The sequence below is a fragment of the Argiope bruennichi genome, chromosome X2, assembly GCF_947563725.1.
Source record: "Argiope bruennichi chromosome X2, qqArgBrue1.1, whole genome shotgun sequence".
NCBI lineage: Eukaryota > Metazoa > Arthropoda > Arachnida > Araneae > Araneidae > Argiope > Argiope bruennichi.
The window spans coordinates 126,501,862-126,528,525 of NC_079163.1; the positions used below are offsets into that span (position 1 = coordinate 126,501,862).

At 29.6% G+C, this 26,664-nt stretch overlaps 1 protein-coding gene across 1 annotated transcript; it reads left to right on the forward strand.

The window, feature by feature from the left end:
• Window positions 1-26,200, forward strand: LOC129961064 (DNA damage-regulated autophagy modulator protein 2-like). The gene is made up of 6 exons (XM_056074874.1): window positions 1-363; window positions 16,441-16,508; window positions 18,877-19,019; window positions 20,831-21,002; window positions 22,160-22,242; window positions 24,408-26,200. Exons 1-6 carry the CDS (start codon window positions 224-226, stop codon window positions 24,558-24,560), a joined length of 759 nt encoding a protein of 252 aa, XP_055930849.1. The 5' UTR covers window positions 1-223; the 3' UTR covers window positions 24,561-26,200.
• Window positions 26,201-26,664: the final 464 nt, after the last annotated feature.

Here is a 26,664-nt window from a genome sequence, read left to right on the forward strand (position 1 = left end):
TCGTCGGGGGCCAAGGGCAGGACCTATCGTCCAACTCATTCCGCTTTCGAAGCACGTGCTGTGGTGTTTTTCTCTTGTTTACCTTGGTGGTTCTTTCCAAATGGTCATAGCCTTAAGGTTTTTGTCACAATTCAAACACAGAAAGCAGCCTTTTGATCTAAAAGTGAAAGTTTTCGACTTGCTCCTGTGACAAAAGTGGATACTCTTTATTTACAAATACACCATGGATCCTGTTCTTCACACTTTTGAGAAGATTAAATGGGCCCCCCTTGTCCAAGTTATCATTTTATTAACTGGGGCTTTAATTACGTTTATTGTGGCTTATGGAAGTGGAGATGTTTCTATTTATTTACCATTTATCAGGTAAATATAATTTATTTTGTTTGGTTTCTGTTTCTTCTTTCAAACAGTGTTCTTTTGTAATAACTAAGTTAAATAGTTGTAATAAAATTTCTTCGATAAAGTTATTCTGCTTTGTCTTGGTTACCGAAAGAAATGCTTTGTTTTGTGATATTTGTTTTTAAAAAAAACTTTTTCCTGCTATGAAATAATTCTTAAATATTCCAAGATAAACTTAAGATTTACGTAATTTTTCTAAATGATTGTCTGAAAAATAAATTTAATCTACATTTGTAGTTATTTCAAAACATCAATCGAGCTTTCGACTTTCAATTCAACTAGCTGGAAGAATTAACGGCCTCAAAGTATTAACAGCAATTTGGAATACAAATCCTAGATCCCCCTGCGTGACACAGGTCAAAGCTAATTGCTATAGCAACTAGGTGATATGTTGTTTGCTTCTATTACATGAATTCCTAGAACAAAACTGTTCGTGTTGGAAAGTTCATTTTATAGGAAAGTTAGTCTTTTGATGAATCTGAATTCATTCATTTAATTCTAGAAATTTGGTGGTTTACTAAAGAAGAGTTTTTAAGTCAGACAAAATTATTTGGTACCCAGATCTATTTTTGAATTCTTAGATAATCAAGCTGTAGATATGATTGAGTTTAATCTGAATTGAAAGTATCTCTAATAGATTTTGATTTTATTTATCAATAGAGTTCACTAACTTTTTTCACTATATTTTAGTTTTCCCTCCTAATTTCATTAATGTTTTAACAAGATTAAGTTTCAATATAAAGAATATTTGAACGATAGTATCCATTGGAATAAACTTCATTTGGTTCGATTGAATTTAGATGCACAACTCTTACAGGTATATGCACGAGTTTGAGAAACAAAATTCCTAGATCTCATGCCCTATTGAAATTTTTAGATTATTTTTCACCTTTAGCTTTAGAAATATCTTAGAAAGATTAAGTTTTAATATAATAAATTTTTGAGTCATTTAGAAGCGGTTGGAATACACTTCATCTGTTCGATTGAATTTAAATGCTTAACACATGTATAATACCTACTGTTCTGAATAAACGCAAACTCTGTATTCCAAGAAATATCAGAAAGCCTAGGAAATTAAGCCAGAATGCATGAATGTTTTATATAATCTTGAATTTTTAGAATATTTTCGACCTTACAAAATTAAATTTTGCTATAGTAAATATATGAACGATTTAGTAGCCATTATAATAAATTCCAACTAGATTTTACAGAATTTAGATACAACGCATGCATGCATATATGCAATTCCGGAAAAACAAAATCCTTTGGTTCCACTCGTTTTCATACGTCATAATTACCTTGGAAACTAGGTCAGTATACATGAAAAGTCTGTACAAACAGGAATTTTTAGATTGCGAAAATGCTAAAACATTCTGTAGAACAGTAGTAAAAATAACCCGACCTTGCAGTATTTTAATCCTTTTATTGTAGTCAGATTCTACCAGTTTATTATGTAGATGTTTCAAATCTGTTTTGAAATAATTCAAAACTTTGTCTGAGTTATCAAGCTTGAATTCAGTATCATGCATTGAATTTAGGCTTTTTAAACCTTTAATCAATTTCTTTCCTAACAGAGAAATAACCGAATTTTACCCCCTACATTGTGGAAATGTACTGTCAAGCTTCAACTAATAATACATGAAGTATTTGTGGATTAAGTGCACTTTTTGTATTGAATTAAAGCGATTTCGAACAATTTAATTTTAGTTTGTAAGTTTGAGAAGGGATAATTTGATTCGTGGCTGTTTAATTTAGTTATATTAACGTCCCGTTGTAAAGCACCACTAGGGCTATTTTGGGACGGAACTCGTAATCTTGAACCGCGGTCAGATGACGAGGACGACACCAGAGCTGGCACTCCCTCTCCACGCCACACCAGCAGGAGGATGTCTGGCATGACTGATTTAACGTGCTACAGACCCTCTTACACGACGGGTCTTTGGTGGAATCGGGTCTCGAACCTAAAACCCTACGGCTCACAAGCCGAGACCTTACCACCAGGCCACCGTGGCCTTTGATTCGTGGCTGATACCTCGGCTTGAGATTTAACGATGAAACATTTCAGCTTTTAGATCCCCGTTTTGACTACAAATAAAAAAAAATCGGAAAATTTAAGTTTGAAAATTTGATCATGGCTCGAGTTGTACATTCTAAATCGCAAATAAAGCGTTTCAGAACTTTGGTTTAATGTATTTTATAATTTTTTTTTTAATAATATGCATGGAAAAAGTCTAGAGCTGATTTTTCAAGCTGAAACTTTGCAAGCAGGAGCTTTCAGAAGCTTGTCAGGAAAAAGTAAACAAACCTTGTTGTTGGGAATAGATTATATGAGATTGTGTATTTCCGGGGTGTTCCTAAAATTTATCAATGGTTTAAGAATTCTAAGAATCTTCATTGATTGTAATCCTACAGTGAAAAAATACTATTCAGTTTTGATATACCAGTTTGCAAACGAAAATGATAATCTACTTTTTTTTTTTTCTGTGGTTAAGTTAGGGAGAAGTGGATGTGACATTTGTAAAGTCACTTTTCCTACCTCGTAATATAACATTAAGTTGCAAATTTAAGTATGCGACTTAGATCTCAAATTATAAATTATAAATATTTTAGATCAATACAGCTCAAATTTTGTTCTGATTCGGTATTATTTATTCTTTTGATTAAAACGTTATAAATAACGAGCATTTAGTGACGGAACTACATCATTTCTTCGAGAATAAATTTGTCTCAATATCTTTCACCAATAAAATTATCTTTCCCAAAAGTATGTTTGTACTCTGATATTCTGTAATGTCACATGCTTCTGAAAAGATTAAAAAGGTCAACTTTTGCCTCGTCTTGTTTATTTAGGATGGTTTTGAAAGTTTTATTTTAATTTTTGTAAGTTGGCCAATTTTTCAAAGATTCACCAAGAGATATCTCACGACAAAGAGATATCACAAAACCTGTAAGATCTAATCATGAAACTTTATAAAAGGAATAAATCTCAACAGCAAATTTCTAAAAGCATGAGGAAAAGTCTTGGGATAGTGCAAACATTATTTGGAAAGTTCCAAGTTGAGGAAAACATTTAATATAAATCACTATTCCTGGATTCAGAATGTCTGGTGAGTATATGAAGACAAAATCTAAAGATTAGTTCGCCAAAAGTAGCATTTTATGCAGTAAACAAATTTTGAAAGTTCCGAAACAAAATTGCCTCATAATTAAAGTGAAATATACCATAGTCTTGAAAAAAAAATCGTTCTTAAGAAAAGTTAATCCCAAGAGAAGAATTGACTTAGCAGAAGAGCTCAAAAGAAAAGGCCACATACTTTTGGAATTCTTTTATTTTTTTCAGAAGTGAGTAAATTCAATAATCATTGTTCTGATGCACATCGAGAATTTTGAAGAAAAGCAAATGCATTGTTCTAATCAAAGAATACGAGAGGAAATGCTAAACAGGAGACAGATGTTTCGAGTTTTGTGGTATCTTCTGGAAAAAATAATTTAATTATAAATTAGGAAATAACGAATATGCATAACTATTTAATTATTTTCCAAGGTAATATCCTTCTAAGGGCCTCAAAATTAAGATTTATGAGACCACACATCTTTCAACAAAATAATGATCCTATTCATACCGTTAAAACTGCACAGGAGTGGCTATTTTTTCATGTATGGGATCGTCTCTAAACCCTAACCGTCATTAGAATCGAACTTTTTAAAACAGAGCTTGTTATCAATTCTTGGTTTCAAGTTGGTTTGGTTGGTATGAGGATGGGGGAGAGTCAATTCCAAGAAGCAGATCAAGGCTGAGCATTTGCTCAATTCTGCTTTATCTGTCAGTCCCGCTATTGACGTGGGCTGCGGTGGCTTGATGGTAAGTTCTTGGCTCGTGAACCGTAGGGTTTCAGGTTCGAGACCCGATTCCACCGCAGAGCCGTTGTGTAAGGGAGTCTGTTGCATGTTAAATCCGTCGGGCCAAACGTCCTCATGCATGTGTGGTGTGATGTGGAGAGGGGGGTGCTCATCTGACTGCGGTTCGAAATGACGAGGTTCGTCCTAGAACAGCCGAAGTGTTGCTTCACAAAGGGACGTTAATATAACTAAACTGAACCCTCTATTGACATGTTCTTAGAAATGAGCCTAGAATCAGTTTAGACGGAACTGGGAGGTCATTTTCAAAATTGACAATCAAGGTTGTTCTGGCCGTATCTATCTGTTTCTTAATGGAGTTTCCCTTAAAACTTAACCTTATACTAATTTTGGCTCCTCGGTCAGAGGGTCGATTTTATTGAAAACTTTATTCCTTATATTGAAGATCCTGTTTAAATGTCGGGTTTAATGAACTTTAAATCTACTGGCTTTGAAGATTCTGGTGTTTGTGGTGTTGCCGTTTAGATAATAGATTCCATTTCAGGTGTCGTTGTCTTCATTCGATTAAGGTTCAAAGCTGTAAAATCCGTCCCAAAATATGTAGCCTCAAAGAAGACTATTCCACTACTGAAATAAATCTTAGATTTGTAATGTAAAAAGGAATGAGATATTTCATTAATTGACGATATATGTTTTTGTGTGTGCATCCTTTTAGTGTTTTTCTATATTAAGTTTCAGAAAAATAAACTTGATTCGGAAAGACTGCATACATCACTTGTAAGAATACAATTCCTTATCTGCAATAACTCTTTTTTTTATGTAATCAGATATTCTAAATTCAAATATTTTTATTATGCTTTCTGTATTAGATATATTTTCTCTCTCTCTCTCTCTCTCTCTCTCTCTCTCTCCATATATATATATATATATATATATATATATATATACAGGGTGCTCCCGAATTCAACTGACATATTCAGAGGGGTGATAGTAGGCATCTGGAGGATAAAGAATCACCATATAGCATGCAGCCCCAAACGGCGTTTAATTGGTGAAAATTGCAAAAATATAGAGAGTCGGAGAACTGTTGGAAACTGTAAAAAATTAATAAAAAAAATAACAAATGGTGTTTCAACTACGAATTTTTTTTCAAGTAAAGGTACATTCTTAAAACTTTTTTTTCATGCTGGTAACATGCGGATTTCATGATCTAGGGAATCTTAAATGAAATAAAACGAAAAAGTAGTTTGGAACCCATATTTGTAAAAATTTTAAAACTTGAAGAAAAATAAAATCTTGAAAATGTAAGGAATTTTATTTTCTATAATTTTATATAAGTTTGTACTGTGAGAACTTTGGAGTTTTAACGATATTCAAGAAAACATCGCTACAACATCAGTACCGATGTTCGCAGAGAGCGTTGTCAAATTCGAAAGAAAATTCATAGCAAAGATAACATGCATTAAATAGATGAAAAATTACCAGAAAATACAGGGTCGTAGGTAAAGTCAGAAACAGAAGTCGGAAAGACTGGCGAAGTGAATGGCCCTGTTAATGTGAGGATTAGAAACAAAGTAATCAAGAAGAAGCCTTCTCGTATGTAAATTTTTCATGCGTTCGAGAAAAATAAAACTAGCGAGCAAGTATTCATTAATGAGCATTGTAGAATTGATGGTCGTTGTACTGCATTCGCAAACAACAGGTCGGATTTCACGAATGTAACTAAAATATGCTGATGCTCCATCATGCATTAACCAAATTGTCGAGGTTCCCTGTAGTAAATCCAGAGGAACGTGCTGGAAGAAAACAAGGTACTTTTTGCCGCTGAGGCGTTCGGGAAGAAGATACGGTCCAAATAGATGACTCTGCCCAGTTGTTAATAACAGACTTGTGTTGTACGTTCGACGAGATAGTGAAGGCACTTTATCGCGTAAAGCAGGTTTTATCTAATAATAAAACTTTAGCAGAAAAGTGTACATCTTCCTAAGTGACATTAAGCATCCAGCGTGTGAATTCCACCCGATTTGTGATTTTCATTGAAAACCGTTACCTGCGACCCTATGTTTTCTGGTAATTATTCATCTATTTAATGCCTATTATCCTTGCTCTGAATTTTCTTTCGAATTTGACAACGCTCTCTGAGAACATCGGTACTGATTTTGCAGCGATGTTTTCTGGTTCTCATTTTAGTTTTTTTTTAATATCTTTAAAACTCCACAGTTCTCACACTACATACTTATATCAAATTATAGAATATAAAATTCTTTATATTTTCAAGCTTTTATTTTGCTTGAAGTTTTAATATTTTTACAAATATGGGTTCCAACCTACTTTTTAGTTTTCAGTGATTTACGACCCCCTAGATCATGAAATCCGCATGTTACCAGCATGAAAAAAAAGTTTTAAGAATGTATTTTCACTAGAAAAAAATTCGTAGTTTAAACACCTGTTGTTATTTTTCATTATTTTTTTACAGCTTCCAACAGTTCTCTGACATTCTATATTTTTGCGATTTTCACCAATTAAACGTTGTTCGGGACCCATGTTGTATGGCGATTCTTTATCCTCCTGATGCCTACTATCACCCCTCTGAATTTTTCGGTCGAATTCGGCAATACACTGTATATATATATATGTGTGTGTGTGCGTGCAAACATGATTATGCAAATGTGTGGCCGAACGGAAGAAACTTCTGACTTCGATTTATTTCAGGGTGGGTGTCATAATTTGTAGAAGAACGAAGCGATGATAAAATGACGTCTGTTTCCATCGCAACACAAGAATAAAGTGACAGAAATTTTTCCGTTCAGTGTTTGATTTTATTATGAGATTCTGATAGGTATTTCTTTGTCACGTATCGGTTTAGGCAAGAGAATCATAGGTATCTTTTTAAATATATGTACAGGGGTTAAGAATTTTTATCTTATCGTTCCTGGCGTGGGAATGATGGAATCAGCACTTTTGTCAAGCACTTGTTAGACGTAATTAAATAAAAAAAGTGAGAATTTTATCAGAAAATAAGAGAACATTTTAGAATGAAGTTAACAAGACACATTGAAGATAAAAATTAGGGAATTAATTAGGATTTAAATTAAAAGACATCATTACATGTATATATTTGATTTGGTATTTTTTTTATTATTTCAATCAAGGCAATATATATGGAAAAAAAATTGACTCACGGTCTTGTACCATAAACTTCTGGGCCACATATGTTAACTGGTTGATTGTGTGTCAGTCTGTTTAATTACATATGTGAACTTTCTAACTCAAAAATGCAACGTGCTAGATTAATTAATTTTAGTAAGTTATCTTTATACTAAATTTATAGAAGTGAAATTTTGTTTTTACATATCTATTTATGTTTATTTAATGATGAAAATGAAGAGGTACTTTAACTGTTTTTCTTTGCTGTCTTATTATACTGTGGACAATATGAAATATTTGCACAAATATATTGAATGAATTTTCCGGAATCTATTCGTGATATTAGTGAATGTCCTAAATGAGGATAAACGAGTTTGACTGAGTAAAAGAGTCTGAGTTTGAATGTGCTTTTTCTAACTGCAAGCATATATTGTACTTATATGTATGATGTTAAACAACATTCACAGTACTGTATAATAGTGTTAAATATTGAATAATACATCGCACAATGTTGCGCAATAGGCTGTGCTATCTGGGATATCATGGGAATATGCGAGAAAACTGAGAGGAGAATACTTAATGGTTATTATTTTAGTGTTTGGGAAATGACAACTGAGAAAATATTTGAGAAACGTCAGCCTTTAAGTAACTTTTGTTTCAATTATCTAATATTTTTATTTTTAATTAGAATTAATATATGAAACAAGTTTTTAAGATTATGAATAAGATTTCATTGCTTTCCTCCTCTTATTTAAATTCTATAAGCTTTTCTTTCAGTTTATTTACATTATTAATTAGATTCAAGGTCAACACTCAAGTGAATCGAAAATCTTTCAAAACAGTTTGATTCAAATAATTTTCTGTAAGGAAAAACTCTGTTTGAAGGGGATTTTCTTTGCTATGTTTAGCATTTGTGGAAAAAGCGGCAGATCGGCACAAATAAATTGAATGAGTTTTCCAAAACTCCTTAATGACGTTATTCAGTGCCCGAACATGAGAACAAACGAGTTTGACTTTCCTGTAGAAAAGGAAAAATAAATAAATAATCAGATAAAAAAAATGAGCAATTAGAAATGCTTCTTAAGGGAAGGTTGTCGCTGTAAAACTAGTAGCTCAATGGTGTTTTCTAGAGTGCGTTAGCCTTGGGTAAGCTGCAAGTCTGCGCAGTATAAAATACATTTACGTTATAAAATCTGAAAAACAGCAACTAAAGCTTTAGATGGATTAAATCAATTATAAAAATCTAAATCAAAACCTTACTCATAGACAGAATAATCAGAATATTTTTTGTATGATATTTTAGATATTTTAGGTAAAAGTAATGAAGTAAATATTTAAAGCGTTTAAAACAGTACTTTTTGTCAATTTCTTCAGATTAAATCTGTCTGAAATCTTGAATGTGTATATAAAAATAAATTAATTTTTTTTTTCAAATAGTATGTAATTCCAGTTTGTATTTAAAAATATTTTTCAATATTTTTACTTTCTAGTGTACATAAAGGAAATATTATAATCACTAAATTATTTAAACTTGAGATTTTGGCTAGTCTCTACTTAGCAGACTTCCCTGAATACAACCCCCCCCCCCCCGGTTTTTGACCGAATGCTTGTAAATACAATATCTACAAAACGCAAAGAGATACAATTTCGAACCCGCTTTTAACATTTAAAATATATATTTGTAGCAAAATTCATCCTTGGGTTGACCATTTGTCGGTCTGTACATTTCCATGCAGGAAAACGCTATAACTAAAAAATGGAAGACTTAGATAAGAAAATGAGGTAGGTGATTTTGTTACAAAAATTGTAGTTTTGTGTCAATTTTTGATTTTTAATTGGCTGAAAAAAAAAAACAACTTCCAAAATGCATACTAGGTTTTCTTCAAAATATACTATGGAGCACAAACTGCAAATGTGCTGGATTTTGAATATAAAAATCTGAGTATTGGGACTTGCTCAATGTCAACAATTTTTATGTAATGATAAGGGGAGGGGGATACCTTTATTAGGGAGTATGTGAGAAAATTTCGGGGGGACCACTTCCATCGGTTTAAATTTATATAACTAAATAACTTTATTAATTTCTTATTCAAGAATTATTATAATTGTTATTCTTCTTCTCTGAATTTCATTCTGGAATGCCCTAGAGCCTGAGAGCTTAGTTTAGCACGCTTAGAGAGGAAACTGTTATTAGTTTAAAAAATATATTATTGAATGAAATTTTTCATTTCTAATTTAAGGATTATTTGATTTAAGCGATCAACCTTTCTGAGTTGTTATCTGCAATGCCTTCCTTACAACCTGAGTGCACAGCTTAGAAAGGGAGGAAGGGAAGATGGGAATGATAAATGATATAAAATTCAAAAAATAATAAATTCAAAATAATAAAAATAATAAATAATGAATTCAAAAATAAAATCAATTCAAAAACAATGCAACAGTTAATTATTAAAATATTCTTTAAAAAGCGGGAAAACGGAAATAATCATTAATAAAATAATTTATTATTGAAGGTGAATAATCCACATTGGTCGTATTAGGTTCTAAGTGAAAGGGGGAGTTTTTTTAATAACTATATTCATACTTAAACTTTGAATGAATTCTGAGGATTCTGTTTTCTTATGGTATTAATTAGGCTTGATTTCTGATTTTTTTTTATCGCTCTGGTTTTCAATGCCTCATGCTTTTACGGTTTTATTTCATATATATATTCTACTTTTTGGGGATGGTAAAAATACTGTGATTTTCTTTTAAAATTATTTTTATTATTTTCCACTCTTTACTTGTTAGTATATCTGAGAAAATATTATCATAAATAATATAGAATCTTGTAATTATATTTTTTAAAATTCACTACCAAGTGCAGCCTATCATATGGAATTCAAATGAATCATGTGAGTAATAATTAAAATCTCAAAAAATTTAAATATTAGATCACATAACTGCAGAAAATATCTAAGCTCCAGCTTGTCACGATAAAAATTTGACAGAAAAATTTCATTCTTACAAAATTGGAATAAACCAAGTTAAATAAAAGCCTATAAAATAAAGGGGCTTATATCATTTACAGAATTTATTGTCTTGTATAAAGAAAACAATTTCAGAGTCTTTCTATCTTTAATAATTTTGTTTTTAGATTCAACATCTACAGCAAGTAAAAACAACAACTGTGATATTCATTGCGTTACCTATTCCTCCTGAAAGTTTTTCAAAAAGGCAACCAGCCCTTCTATTCTAGAGTTAAAATCGGGTTGCTACCTCATGTGATACCTAAGCGTTTCAAGATCGCTTTGACCAATACAAGCTATCGCACTTCCCCTTTATCTAAGTTCTTGATTTGATTGGTTGGGTTATATTTTTGGCACAAAAGCCTGATTTGTCCATGCTGCGCCAATCGAACGATATTGTTCTTGACTTGTGAATTTAAACCAAATGAGATAAGCGGCAATTACAACCTTGTCTGAAAAATATTCTACGCACTGCATTTTTAAATTTATGTAACAAATAAGGAAAGAAAGTCAATCTTTCCAGACTTCTCTGCTCAATATTCAGTTGATGATGCTTTTACTACTTATGAAATTTTCCTTATTTTTAACCGTTTACGTAAAAGAGATGTGACCAGACTGATGAAATAGAAAGAGAAACAAAACAAAAAGTATTAAAACATTTTCAAAAAGCTTTTGTTTAACACTGAAATTATTCCTCAGTTATCATGTTTTAGTTCACAAAGAACAATATCCATCTTATTGGGAAATGAAACTAAAATAATGAATGAAACTAAAGTTTAACATTCTCTAAGTTACATTATTTCTGTTTTATAGAAAATTTTTATTCTACGTTATACAGACTCCACTATATACGGTATGACTCCTCTTTCACATTTTTAAAGAGCTCAGAAGAAGAATAGTGTGATAGGCGAAAGTATATATATATATATTTTATTCACAGCCTCGTTATCACAGAACTAAGCCGTATAAACAGAGATTATTGTGATTAACGGGTGTGTGTGTGGAAATTGCGGGAAATCACAAATAGGTAAAAATGCTCCATAAAAAAAGATGTAAATTATTTTTAAAATTGGCATTATTAATATTATAGAGCATTTCTTTATTATTCCAAGCACTTACACCAAATATGTATCGAACATTTATTAGTTACTTATAAGACATTACCTTTAAAATTTTCTTAATCTTCTGGATAGGGGAAGGATATACAAAATATTGTATAATGTATTGTTTTAATTTTATCATTATCATAGTATGGGCATGAACCTTCTAAGTGGAATTAGATGTTCTTTCTCTGATTGAAACATTTAAATTTTAATAAATAATATTACATTTACAATATTAACAATATTTATTCTCGAAGAAAAAAGGCATGACTGTTTCCTACTGCAATGGTGGCGGCAGAGATTTGCCGACGGGGAGGCAAGACAAAGCCGACAGGGAGGCAAGCACAATATCTCTCATTTGGCTTCAAAATAACTCATAATAATTAATTTTACATTTGATTAAAGAAAATCAAGCATTATTTAACTTCTTTTTTTATTCAGAGGCTGATCCTTTCTTTCACAGTTAAAACTTTACAAAGGAATTTGTAAAAAAATTGTTCTCAGTTTCTTTTAATGACCATCAAAAATTGTCAATATTTGAGCCTATTTCTTTATGAGACTGTTGAGATTTAATTTCTCTGAGATCTAAAATTAGAAAAAAATATGTTACATTCCTTTCTAGATTGTAGCATATAGATAGGAACACAAATTGCGCCATAATGAAGTGTCTTGCTAAATGAACAAGTTCATGCTCTTATTTTATATCAGAAGCTATATAAAATAAATGTTCAAAGAAAAAGTTTTATAAAAGAAACTTTTTCAGAAATATAAAATAATAAGTAAAAAATATTCGATTTTTTCACCAAAATCGATTTTTCAGTGTAGTTCCCCCTCCCCAAAATATTTGCAGCAACGAGCAGGAATTCAGATATGTTTCGAATCCGAGAATTTTAGTGCACAACAAAAATGCAACAAATTACATTTAATATAACAAAAAAATTTACTATAGTTCTGACATGATAAATATAAAATGCGGAAAAGATACAATGATGTCTTTTCTTAAGAATACTATTGAAAATATTTTGTAAATATATGTACAAACTTACTATAGATACTTACAAACTAACTAAAGATATGAAAGGATCTCTTGAAAAATGTTCTGCTTAAACATTAGATCCCCCATGTATTTATTTTTCAATATATATTTAGACTTAAAAAACCAGTGAATTTTATTACGAAACAATCAGATCTTGAACATGAATTCCCCTATCTTCATTTTTAAGCATGCGTTCTTACGGTTATAATTCAAAGTTATTGCAAACTAATATTTTTCTCCCAAAAAGTGAGTCTCAATTGCATACATTGGTTTTTCTTAACCCCTTCATATACAATGACGAGTTTTATTCGCTATGGAATTACTAAATTTTTAAGTTTAAATCTGCAATTCAAGGAAAGTATTAAGTAATTTAAAATACAAAAATCACTTAAAAACGCATCATTACCTCAAATGCCCTTATATTATTCTAGGGATTAAAATAACAATAATTATCCCAAATAAGATTTACCATCTAATTAGGAAGTTAAGTAAATTCGTATGACAAGGGGTTAATGTGTTATATATGAATATTCTATGAATAACAATTTTAATCATCCTTTCATCAAGACATCTTTATATAAAATGTATTAAAAATTTAGAAACATCTGAAATCATATAGTTTTTGCTGCGAATAGTAATTGAAAGAAAAAAAAAAGATACGTTCCCCCATTACATAGTCATAATATTGATTGCAAAGTTTGAATAATTTAGGAAGTAATTTAGTGCATACTTGGTTCAACTCTTTTAGTGTAGCTAAAAAACTACCATACTACAAATATTTTTTTTTTGTCGTCAGTTGTAGTCGATAATACCTAGTGTAATAATTGTAGCTTGATAAATTAGATTGTGAAAGAAAACAGATATTTTACTGTAAATAAACTTAATTTGCAATTGTACAATTTACTTACTTCAGTAATTTATAATGAAGCCACATAATTTCGCTACAGTAAAGTAACTTTTTTTCGCATGCATATGTACAACCGTGTCAAAAAAAAAAAGAGTATTTGATTAAATTTAATTTAATCATTAACTAGATTTTAGTCAGGCAATTCTCATAGTGAAATGAATAAAATAAATTTACCAATTCGTTACTGAGTAAGTAACAATTAGATGAAGAAGACGACGATTAATTTTAGAACTTGAATTTGAATGATGAATTATGAAAAATGACTCTATCGTCCTATTCATGAATAATATAAAAGCTTTAATTTCTCTAATAATTCTACTAGCAGGTAATCGAAGTGTTCGATGAAGATAATTTTTTTCCCATAATCCATGATAAAATCTTAGCCGAAGGGAAAAAGATTAATCGAGAAAAATGTGACATCGTATTCACTTGCCAGCTTATTGATTATTCTGCTAAATATAATATTAAGTATATGCTGAATGAACATTATAACATTTAAATCAGATGACTGAGAATTTGGACTTAACGTCGTCGACATCCATCGAATTGAAATCTTGGTCGACCGATCAAAACTTTTTGGCAAAATGTGATATATATCATGTCTTCTTCATCTCATCTGTCGGTTATATTGCTAAAAGTAGTGAAAATTAAAAGCTTGATGAATGACATTTGAATCAAATGTCTGAAAATCTGCAGATATAGTCTTTGATATTCATCACAATTGGCCGCCTTAAAACTGTCGGCAGAATGCGATATCTTATTAAGTCGGATATATTTCCAGAACAAATTATAAGTTAAAATAGTACAAAATATAAGTTAAATGAAAGACATTTCAATTAAATGTCTGAAAGTCTGCAGACTTAACGTCTTCGACACTCACCGCATTGAGTTCATAGTCGGCCGATCAAAAATTGCCAACAAAATGAGCCTATCACCTTGTCGATATCTTATTCACTTGTTAGCTTGTCTGTTATTATAAGCTGAATGAACAACATTTGAAACAGATGTCTGAAAATCTGCGAACTTAACATCTTTGACATCCATTACATTCAGTTCTTAGTTGGTTATCAAAAATTGTCCGTAAAATGCATCATATTATCGACCTACCATTATATCGATTATTTTGCCAAATATAGTCAAAACACCTTAATCGTTACTTGGATATTTCGACTGTTTGCAATATATTAACTTCAAAGCTGTCTTTAAATAATCGTATTCGATAATGCTCATCTCTCTACAACCATCCTGAAGGGGTAAACACTTTTAACGACGGGGGTGCAAGACGCTGCCGACGGGGGGGGGGAATTGCCCCCCTGCTACTACTGAAACATGTTATCCAAAATTGGTTTTTGTTTGCATCTCTTTTTCCTTATGTCCTCTGTTTGTCCTTCAAGTTCATAATGACTATTGACATTATTTTCAACCCCTTTACAAATAATATAATGCGTTTCTGATGGTTGTTTCCATATTTAACTTTGTTTTTCTTCCGCTCTATTTCCCCGGACTGGTGTACGCAGCGAAAAAACTGAAAGGTTTTAAGCGAAAACTGGAGGGTTGGAATACTCTGTTAACATAAGAAATATAAGAGGACTAACAAAATAATCTTATAAACGATGGGGAAATGTCAAAGATACAAGCATAAACACGAGGTAATATTGTAAATGTAAACGGCAATTTTATGGATAAAATGCAAGAAAAAAAATACTTGCTTTATTCTTGGGGATTTAGAATGCATTCTGACCATAGGGAATCGAAAATACCAATAAAAGATTTTGTAAACGATGGGAAAACGTCGAAGAGGAGACCATAAATACGAGGAAATATTGTATATGTAGACGGTAATTTTATGGGGAATATGCGAAATATACCTGCTTTATTCTTGAAGACTCGAATACCTTGTAAACATACGGAATTAGAGAGGACCTTCAAAAACTTCTTGCAAGCGACGTCAAAACGTTAAAGAGGAAAGCATAAATGCAAAGTAATTTTCTAAACGCAGATGGTGGTTTTATAGGGAAAATGCGAAAGATATTTGCATCACTTCATCCAAATACCCAATAATTTGTTTTGAATTTTATCAAAACAATGAATTGTAAACTATTCTAAGTTTTAAGACGAACACTTGAATTAGGGAGAAATAATTCTATTGTTTACGAATATCCTGCCATTTCTTTTAGAATTCTACAAAACATTAAAAATAAATTTGTTACTCTTATTATAAACTTTTGGTTACTTTTTGCCTTTCAGCTGTGTTTTGTTGACAAATTATTGCGTCGGATTATGAATTTTATAATTTTATGAATTTTGAAAGTTTATTTGCTTTATATTTTTGTCGTAGAAAGACTCAACATTTTATATTGATTAATATTTTTTATTTTATTTTTTTCTTTATTTAGATACAGATTCATAAACTGAAGTCTTTACTTTTCTCTTCTTTTATTCTTAGTTATTTGTAATATACAAGACGGTTTTGTCTATAATAATTTAAAGTACAAAATCAAAAATTTAAGCAATAGCTAAATATTTTCTGGCAAAAAATATTTCAAATACTGAAAGATGATATGGAAAATCTTGTGGTAGTAACGAATCTTAAAATGTTTTCTTTGTTTCTTACCTGAAAGTTTCCTGAACCAAAATTTTAATTCACATCCAAAAACGAGTGAATACGAAAGTAAAATATGTAAGAACTTTCTTTCCTGTATGTTGGCATAAAAGCATTATTTATTAATTTGTTTATTATAATTCACATTATTGATAAATACATATGATATTAGAATTTTAGCGTGGATTAATTAATTTATTATTTAATTAAACTTAGTTATATTTACGTTGATTGTAATGAAAACATATCAATGGTTGTATGAAACTGATGACTGTTTTAGAAGATGCTGAGATTTACTTATTCTTGCTTGTTTGAGATTTCCTTTTATCATCCTTAATTCCTTTTCTCTCCCTCTGTAATTAAACCATTTCATTTTTCAGTGAAACTGGTGCCAAGGTTCCTGCGATGTGTATCTTCACCTATACACTTTTTTTTGGAAGTGTGGCAGGTAAGTGTTCATTTTTTCAATTGAGTGTGACGCATTTCTGGCAATTAACTTAGATACCATATTTTTTTAAAAAAATTGTTATGATACTTAAGAGAGAAAGGTTATAGTTATATTGAGTTTTGAATAGTGTCTTTAAGAATTAAAGAATTCTGAAGTTTCTGAAAAGGGAAATATATCTATATTTAAACGCATGTTGTAAGAGGAGCCAAAGGGACTTTCCTTTTTAATCCATGATTGCGTTGTGCCTTGTTTTTTTTTTATCCTGTGAGAAAATATGTATCATAACTGGTGCCATAATTTTTTTCAGATGAGATAATCAGAGTAATGTTTGTTATAATAATCAAGTCCATTTCTGCTCCTAAAACGTTTTCTTTTCCATATATCGTGGCTTGGGCTAGATAGTTGAGAAGCGATTTACCAATATTTGCTATTGCCACAAAAGTATAAAAATACGTTCAATACTTTCCCCAAACAAGTTAAGAAACTGTAGTGGAAAATATAAATATATAAGAAATGCAGAACAAATAGAATTGTGTACAGAATATATAGAATTAGATATCCAATGTGTCGAATTAAATATTTGATTTCATTAGCAAGCAAGAAATAAGGGGAGAGTAATGATAACAAATGGTAAGAATAATAATAATAAAAAATTCCATGTTTCATATATAAAAGGTTTTGTTTCAAATATTCTATTGACTTATAATAGAACATAAATATACAAAATAATTGAACTTAATTAATCTTAAACACCAGTTAAAAAACACATCAAAAATAATTCAAATTAAACAAACGTACAATCAATTTTATGCGTCGAAAAAGTAAGCAGAGAACATCGTCAACAAGAATAAATGAAAATTAGTCTGCTTTTTTTCGGATTATATCATCGTCTTTATTCTTCAAGGAAAAGATATTGCAAGTTTTTTTTTTTTTTTAATATAATTTCATACAAGATTTTTTATCCGTTCATGCAAGTTTTTTTTTGTCCTTAATTGATATAGATGTACAACTTTGTTTCCACCATTTCTCGATAGATGACTGCATTGGTAAGTATAGGCTGAAATAAGCAGATCAAAAATGTCCCATAGTAAATGTGGTCAACCGTCAACATAACAAGATCACCACATTAATAAATTTGCGTTTGCATCATAAATTTATCGATCGAAGGTTTTCGAGTCAAAATCTCGTCATTAGCAGGAAGTTTTGATATTCTGCTTCTATGTGAAGAAAACTGCGGATGCTACGCATTGAATGCTCACAAGTACTTACGGTACTTGCGAGCAGTATTTTACTAAGTCTGCTCGTAGTGAAAGAATACGCCAATAGAGGTTTCAATGCTTCAGACCGAATGTTCACGTTGTCAAGATTATGCTCTGTATTTGAGACAAGATTATACAGCGGGACATTTTAGAAGTTGTTGAATTTCAGTTGGCCAAAACGCACTTCAGCAATGTAAGGTGAGAGTTTCAACAAACAGCAATGTAAGGTGAGAGGTTCAACAAACAGCAATGTAAGGTGAGAGTTTCAACAAAACTCAGCACCAGGTCACAAGACCAAAAAAACAGAAGAGTGGTGCAAGGTGCATTTTCCGGACGTGATATCATTTGGAGAGTGGGCACTGTACTCGCCGAATCTCAATCCCATAATTGCAGTGTATGGTCCTTTTTGGAGTCTAGGGCTTGCTCTAAAACATGCAAAAGTTTGGACTCTCTAAAACAATGACTTTGGCGGAAATGGGATAGATTAAAGGTAGAAGACTTGCGGCCCATTGCTGAAAATTTCAATAAACATTTGCTGCTCTGCATCACTGAAAAAGGCGGCCACTTTAAAACAAATTAAATTTATTAATTAGAGCACTTTAACGATTTTTATTCTTCGTGATTTAACGAAATAATTCAATTGTTATCTTTATAAAAACCATGACAAGTGCATCAGAGAGAAACGAATGAGTTTTGGTTCTGTGGGAAAATAATAACTCGCGTCATTCAGAAGTTAAAGTTACAGTGAAGGCAGAGTTAAAGTGAGTGGGAAATTATTTTCAGAACATACATTTATTAGAAATTATTACAGATAAATTTGTTTAAATTACTGAAAAGTTTATTTAACAAGCATTAAAAATTAAGTCATTTCGCCAGTTAATGTATTTCTTAAACATTTCTCGCTGTTGTACAAGATACCAGAATTATTATATTTTTAAAATTATTTGATACCATTTTTCATTTTAACACTTTAAGAGCCATTTGTATCTGAATGAATGCAATTTTTTGATACAATAGGATTCAATCTATTAATTTTCTGAATATATGAATAAATTTCTAAATTAAATATTAATAAATATTATTAAAATATGTGAATGATATTTTTTCAGGAGCTGTGGCTGTGTGTTATCGAAACCTTATTATGAGATATTTGTTAGTAAACGAAGACCAGAGACTTATGAAGCTAAATGATATTGGCGCTATTATTGGTCTAATTTCTATGGCTGGTCTAGCTGGCGTCGGTGCGTTTCCAGTGAGTCATTTTATAATATTTTGAATGATTATTTCTTTTCTTTAATTACAAAACTTTTTGCATTAAATACAACAAACTTATTAAATGTTCATTGCAGAATATTGCGAAATATTCAGTGTCATAATTTGAATATTTATAGCTAGACTTATGCTTCTGCAGCCCGAGCTGAAACTAAATAAATAAAATTCTAATTCTGCTTCTTAGCAATTTCTTAATGTTGAGATTTTATTTCAATAATTTAAATTTGTATTTGGCTTACATGGCATTTAATTTGAAACGCAGATTATTGTGGTTCTGTGAATACATTAGCGGGAGGTTTGAGCTCATCATGATGCAGCTTTTAATAGTTTAAAAGATTCAATAAAACAATAACTGAATTTTAAAATAAATGTAAAGTTTTAAAACAAGCAATATTGAAGTTATAAGTTCATAATGAATAGCCGCAGAGGTTCTGCTTTAACTATCTTTGATAGAAGTCAGTAAAGTTCTTTGAAATTCTTTTATAGCTTTTAATTTTCACATTTATCTGAAAATGAATTCTCTCGTTGCCGAATCAACTACGAGAAAGACTAATGAACATGCGTATGTAATACTTGAGAATCAATATAAATATCATCTGCATGAGACATGGAATGTTGCCTATTGTTAATTTGATACGACAGACTCGTTAAATAAATAGCTGAGTCTAAGAGAAGGTCTGATTTTCATTTGCAGATGCAAGCATTATATGTAATAAACACTTTTGTAACTGACTAAAAATTTTAACGAGACTTACTAACTTCTTCATGGAAAAGCTTTCCATTGTGATTTTTGAAAATAATATCTTCTTTTGTTTAACATTAAAGAAGATTTAGTTTATATTGATTCGGTTGTACTCTGCATAATATAACATCTTCAAATAGCACGTTAGAAATTTTTGCAAGTTTATATAAGGGAGGAAATTTGATGAAAAATGTGACCGCTTTCATATTTACCAGTTCATGCATTTAACTAACTGAATAACCATGGGGATGGAATGTTTGGAAGTAATATATTGACACCAAATAATTCATAATTTGTTTACTTCAGCTCAAAAAATTTCAAGGTAATTAGGAAGATCTTGTAAAATATGAGAAATTTTGAAATGTTTTCTTTCTGTTAAGTGGCTCTAAATATCTGCGAATCTCTTCAATAAAATTAAAAATTTGGTCTGAAATTATGTGAAAGCAAGACTTATATGATACAAATGACATGACGTTCCTGATGGATTATCTGAGAATTCAGATGAAAGCTTTAAATGGAGAAATTTTAGATAAAATCATTACAAGTTTTGAGTTATTCTTTACCTTAAAAAAAGGAATCAAAATAGACTCATTACTTTTTACTTAGCTATGAAAGGAAATTTTATAAAAAGTGAAAATCTGAGTGACTCTTCTAAACTTAGCATACTCTTCTTTTATTAAGCTGCTAATATAATTTAAAATTATTTTAATTTCATTAAAATTCAGTTGATGAATATTGACAAGGAAAAATTCTTGAATAATTTTGTATGGAAGATACAAAACGTCACAAATTTGATGGAATAATACACATTGAAGTAACATTTACAAATTGCATGGTATAGAACGAAAGCATCGAAATTCGTTTTCTTCATACAGGATTACGTGTAAACAGATATTATAACATTTCAATAGAATATGATTATGAAAAAAAAATGTATGTGTTTTTAATTTAATGATCTTTTAGCCAATTTTTAAAGTCAAACAGTTTTAATATATGCTTTACAAAAGTCACTTTATAATATGTTGCTGAAAGTTTCTGATTCTTTTCAGGTGTCAACAGTGTTTTGGGCTCACATGTTAGCTGCAGGAGTACATTTCGTCTTTGCCATGGTCTATATTATTCTTCAAACATTTATTAACCATTACGTACCTGGGGCAAATGTTCTAGTGAAGAGATTGAGAATCTTATTTTGTGTTGCCGTGTTACTTCTGTTATTTTTACGTATCCTTTCAAATGATATATTGCATTCAATTTCACTAAACAAATCAAGATTTTATCTATATTATTAATAATTCTTTTTTATTAAAGGAGATTTTAACAATTTATCCTCTGTTAAAGAAAAGCGTCAAAAATGCCGTGAAGGAAATTTTCTATAAATCAAAACTAGGTTTAAACAGATTCATAAAACTTAATTTAGATTTATGAATTTAATTAAATGGCATATTATAAGCCGATTTTATTGTGTTTGCATGGTTTATTCTTCGTGAAAAGTCCTTCTCATGAATATTTGAATTTTATTCGAAAGTTTAGGACTAAGTGCTATAAAAATAATTCAAATATATGGGAAGAAAAGAAATCATTTCATAATTTTTTCGTGGTAAAAATTCCTGGATTTTTTTCCTCTGAAAACATTTATTAAACGGATGAACAATTAGGTTCTAAGAAACAATGTTACATTTTGAGTACGTTATTTGATTTAAATTTCTAGTTTAATACCTCGCTTTGAACCTGCACGAAAGGTATTGTGACGATCCATACTATATTTTTACTCTTGCTATTAAATAACGATTGCGAATCTTTACCGTTCATTGATTCTGAAAAGCACATTTTATTGTACATTAAGTTAAATTTCTTTCATAATTTGCCATCATGTGTAAATATTTTTATTAATGTTGAGTGTAGCAACTTTTGTTTTATATTGAAAGTAATTCTATCAGTTCTAGAAGCGTTTTACAAATCTAATAATATTACTAATTAATAATGTATTGAATATAATATTAATAATGTCCTGATTAGAGTAACAAAATAGGATCAAGTTATTATTTTTCATTTTAATTTGTAAGGAGGGTTCAATAGAGAAACAAGCGAACTCGAGTTTGAAAATTTCTTTATTTTATTTCATAAATACAAATCTATTAGAAAAATACCTTTGTTTTACCTTATTACATTTTAATGCTCATTTTTAGTCGTTAATGAAACTTTAGAATTTGGGTAGATATCGTAGAAACATTTTTGGATTTTAAAACTTATATTAATAGTATGGGAATGTATTATATTTACTGAGGCTTTTATTTTTTTATTTTACTGTGTATTTGAGTAACATTATGTAAGTGTGTGATATTTGCGAACATTTTAATGAACTTAACTTGCTTTCATAGTTGTGATTTTCTTCCCATTATCGTTTGTCAAATGGAACAAAGTCAATTCTGGTCCACCTGCTTTGAAAACACCAGACGATGAGGTGAGAGTAAAGATATTACCATATTTTATATACTTTCATTTGACTTAATTTATGTCATATTTATGAGGATGGAATTATGAAATCAATTTTTCATTCTTTCTTTACTTTATAAGCTAGGAGTCTCAAATTTTGTACAATCTTGTGTTCCTACTGCTAATACGATATTTTAGATTCCTCCCTACATTATTAGTTAATCAATTCAAATTCATTAAAATTTGGTTCCATAGAACTGGTGCCATTAGGTATGAAAATTGGGTTTCAGATCCCATAACATTTAGAACTATGAATTATGGAATAAACTGAGGACTAAAAAATAAGAAATAATAATTTTTTTCGAGTGCACTAAAAGTTAGAATATTTTTTTATTAAAAATAATGATGTGAAGCTAAAATTGTAAATACTTGAGAGACTAAAAACAATACTATATTGATAATTATAGAAATTAAGCCAATAAATAGATCAAAATATGCCATAATCCATCATAAAAATCAAAATATATCGTAATTGCAATTAAACTCAGATTTGTGTACGGTATTTTTTTAGAGCCATAGAAAGTTTGATTTTGTTTTCGTGTTCATACTTTTGATAGAAAAAAGCCACTTTTTAGTGCTCTAATGAAAGTTTGCTTTGAAAAAAGAAAACATTATTTTTTTCATTACCCTTATGAACTTCGTTATTTACTAATTGAAGTCACATTAATAAACATTCCAATTATATTTAGTGACAATTTAACTTGATAGCATATTGTTGTATTCGAAATACGGCATCACTGATAAATGACGTAATATATGGCACTACACATTTAAGGATTATAGAAAGATTTCGGTTCTGTTAAACAAATTTCGTTTGAAATAGAGTTTCGTACATCAAATGTCGATTAATAATGCTTCAAACCAAATTCTAATCAATTTTTGGAATTAGTTCAAAATACATCTGGGGCTGTTTAACTGGTTGTAATGATGCACAGTAAATCCTTTGCGTGCTGTCTACTAAATTGTTCTTCTAAGAACTCGGTTTTCATTTTATATTTTGAAAAGGCTTTAAAATTCTGTTCTCGGCAATAAGAAAAATTAATATCTATTCAATTCCTGTTAGTCTTTTTTTAGATTATATGATTCATGTGAACTATAGTTTAAATTAAGGAGGTTTAAAATCATCTGTAAGGTAAATCTGTAATATCTAAGGAATCTCAGATTATACAGAAAAATTAAATTTGCATATATAAATTATATTTACTGAATATACAAAATTAAAGACCGCCACTGAATTTTTTTTTATAAATTTGTGCTAATTTTGTTTACTAATGTGGGAAATTAAACAGGATTACATATTGGGAAATGAAACAGGTGAGCATGCCACTCTACAAAATACAGTGGAAGCTGGCTAATTTTAATTTTATTAATATTCGAATTCGTCAGTAGTTATGAGATTTTCTCTGGATTCTTGAATTTCTTTTTAATAAAATTCAATTATCATTCACAGTTCAAAATTATTCTGGTTAATTCTAAGTCAAAGCTAAATAAAATGTTAAAAAAAAATATTTTAATTTCGTTTTCTTTTTCTGTCACAAAATACGCCAGTAAATTGCGTTCTCTCAGTGTTCGTTAGTGAATAAGTTTTTTTTTTTTTTTTTTTATCCTTTAATACTCTTGAGAATTTTATTGCGTTCAATGTATTCAATCTAAACAGCAGTAAAACATTTTTCACTTACGAAATCTATAAAAAATTTAAATCTACTTTTTTATTTTTAAGTTTCATTGTATAGTTTTTGCATTGAAAGTTCTGAAGTTATACTGTTTGCTTATCCAAATTATTTGATTATTTATACTTTTTTTTATGATTTATTTTGTTAAGATTTTGAAATTTATTAAATTTTAAAGTTTATTAATTTTTATTGATAATTATTATCTTAATTACTTACTATTTGATTATTAATTTTGTTTTATCTATTAAAACTGTAACGTATTAAAATAATTCTCGACTGCTTTCTGCTCATATCTAGACTGAATTGTTCATGATTCGAATTTTCATTGTGGTTTCATTGAGCCTTGAATTAACCAAGGTCTATTTTATAGTTTCTTTCGTTGCACCCATGAGAAAATGACTTGCTTATGTTTAAAAATATGTATATTTTTTAATAATAAATTTAATGAAACTTTTTTCAGATCTTTGGTTTGATGTTCAGTAGTGCTTTCTTTGAGTGGGTAATGTATGGAGCATTCCTTTCTTTTATATCCACTCTCTCGATTGAATTTCGCAAGTTTCACCTCACCATCGGAGTGGTTCCAGTGACTCCAAAAAGTGACGAAGATACTTAAAAATGTTAATGACATAAATTTCATTTTTAGTTTTCTGTGATCAATATTACATTTGAACGAAAAGCTGAAATTATATTTCCTTTTAAATCATATAAGTAAATGCTCACTTATAATTTATTTTATGTTCAGGAAATAGCGGAAAAATAAAAGGATTACATTCCATTCTAAATGTGTTAGAACATTTCCACTTCCTTTTTTGTTTCGAATATTGTATGCTTTAATTTTATTCTATTTTATTTACAAAACATAAGGAAACACTCATTTGATTTTATTTTGTATGGAATGACAGTATTTTTACTGACAATATTTAAATTTTATAAAACAGAAATCGACTCCTTTGTATGTTTAGAACAATTAATAATTTAACTTAATAGAATATGTGTAAATGTACGCTTAGGATTGTCTAGTATGTACTTCTACTAAAGCTATTATAAATCAATGAAGATTTTTTTGCACATTTTACATGAAAATAAGATTTAGTAAGATTTAGTTAGATTAATTAGTAAGATTTTTTTGCACATTTTACATGAAAATCCTGTTGTTACGTCCATTTTATAATTTAATATATTCTCAGGGAATCCACTAGAATCTTAGTAAGAGAATTTAGTATTAGCTTTTGTATAAACTGCATAGCTGTTGTATGAAATGCATAGCCGTTGTATAAAATGCATAGCTGTTGTATAAAATGCATAACTGTTGTATAAAATGCATAACTGTTGTATAAAATGCATAGTGATATAGTTGTATAAATAAATTTTTAATGAGTTCATGTTACCTGATTTAAATAATTACGAAGACTTTAAATAGAATCTTTGAACTGATATCTTAATATTTATCTTTAAAGTCTAAATGTGAGGAAGTATTATATAAACAGAGAGAGGCTTATAAGCCGATGTGTTGATTATGTCCATATATAAGAAGCTCTGAACTTTCAAATTAGTACAAAATTCTATGTAAGTTATTCAATAATTTCGAGACTGTTGTATTCTCCCCTCAAGTTTGTATTTTAGGTTCTCAGAATCAAATAATATCTTGTTATTTCATTAAATCTTTACATAATCTTTGTTTAGGTGATCTGAGTAGCTTTAATTAGAATAATTCCTTGCAAAAGGTCTAAAGCGTTTTTTAGATATTCTGTAACTTTTCACTAATTTTACTCATTTTTGAGTGACTTTTTCGGGAATAAATCATGCAATTTATGCCTATTTCATGCTGCAGTTCATTATAATATTCTGATTTAAATATTTATTATAAAGGAGTTAATACATATTTGTTAATGGATAGTTACTATTGTTTCTTTAATTTCATGACATTTGTGAAATACCATCTTGTGCACTTATTTAAGACTGGCAAATTAACATATATATTTCCGATTGTTTATAGATGTATGTCACGCTCTCTCAGCTTTTTTTAGCTAATTTTCTGACAATAAACACTGTATTTGTCTCACTGTATGTAAAAAAGCTTGTAACTTTTGAAATAAAAATTATGAACTTTCGCACTTTTTTATAGAAAGAACAATTATATTAAATAATTCGTAAGTAAAAGGATTTTACACAAAAATGCATGTAGATTTTGAGATTATGTATATATTATGTCTTACTTTCCAGCAAATTCGGTGTCAGTAAGTTCTGTTTTTGTTTCATTGTGTAAAATCAATTTTTTGAAATAAACAATAAAAAAAAATTCATGTTTTCTTTGTTTCAACAAATCAAAGTATGTTTTATATCACCTCACAAGTAATAATTATTATAATCCTCGCAGAAATTGACTGATAAATACTTTTCTCAGTTTATTCTGATGTAGTATAGATAATTTGTATGGCATCAATATTAAAATATTGGAAAATATAAATGTATTATATCTCTGTAACTAAAATATGCAAACTTTTTATGACCAAATATCATATGTCTTTTATATAAAGTGTTGGTTAGGTACATAAGTTCATAAAATGATCATGTATGATTTATTATTTCTAAATACATTTAATATGTATCTCTGAAAACCTTGTAAAATGTTCTTTAAAAAGAGTTGCTTCAAAAATTTAATTCATTTTTAACATGTTTTCTAAATTCGGTACAAGTTCTTTGTTGCTAAAATAATA

Excerpts from the sequence above, each read along its gene's own strand:
- LOC129961064 (XM_056074874.1), top strand. The coding sequence starts at position 224 with ATGGATCCTGTTCTTCACACTTTTGAGAAGATTAAATGGGCCCCCCTT. Across the intron at positions 364-16,440 it reads ATTTATTTACCATTTATCAG|TGAAACTGGTGCCAAGGTTC; the intron begins GTAAATATAATT and ends TTCATTTTTCAG. Across the intron at positions 22,243-24,407 it reads TGAAAACACCAGACGATGAG|ATCTTTGGTTTGATGTTCAG; the intron begins GTGAGAGTAAAG and ends AACTTTTTTCAG.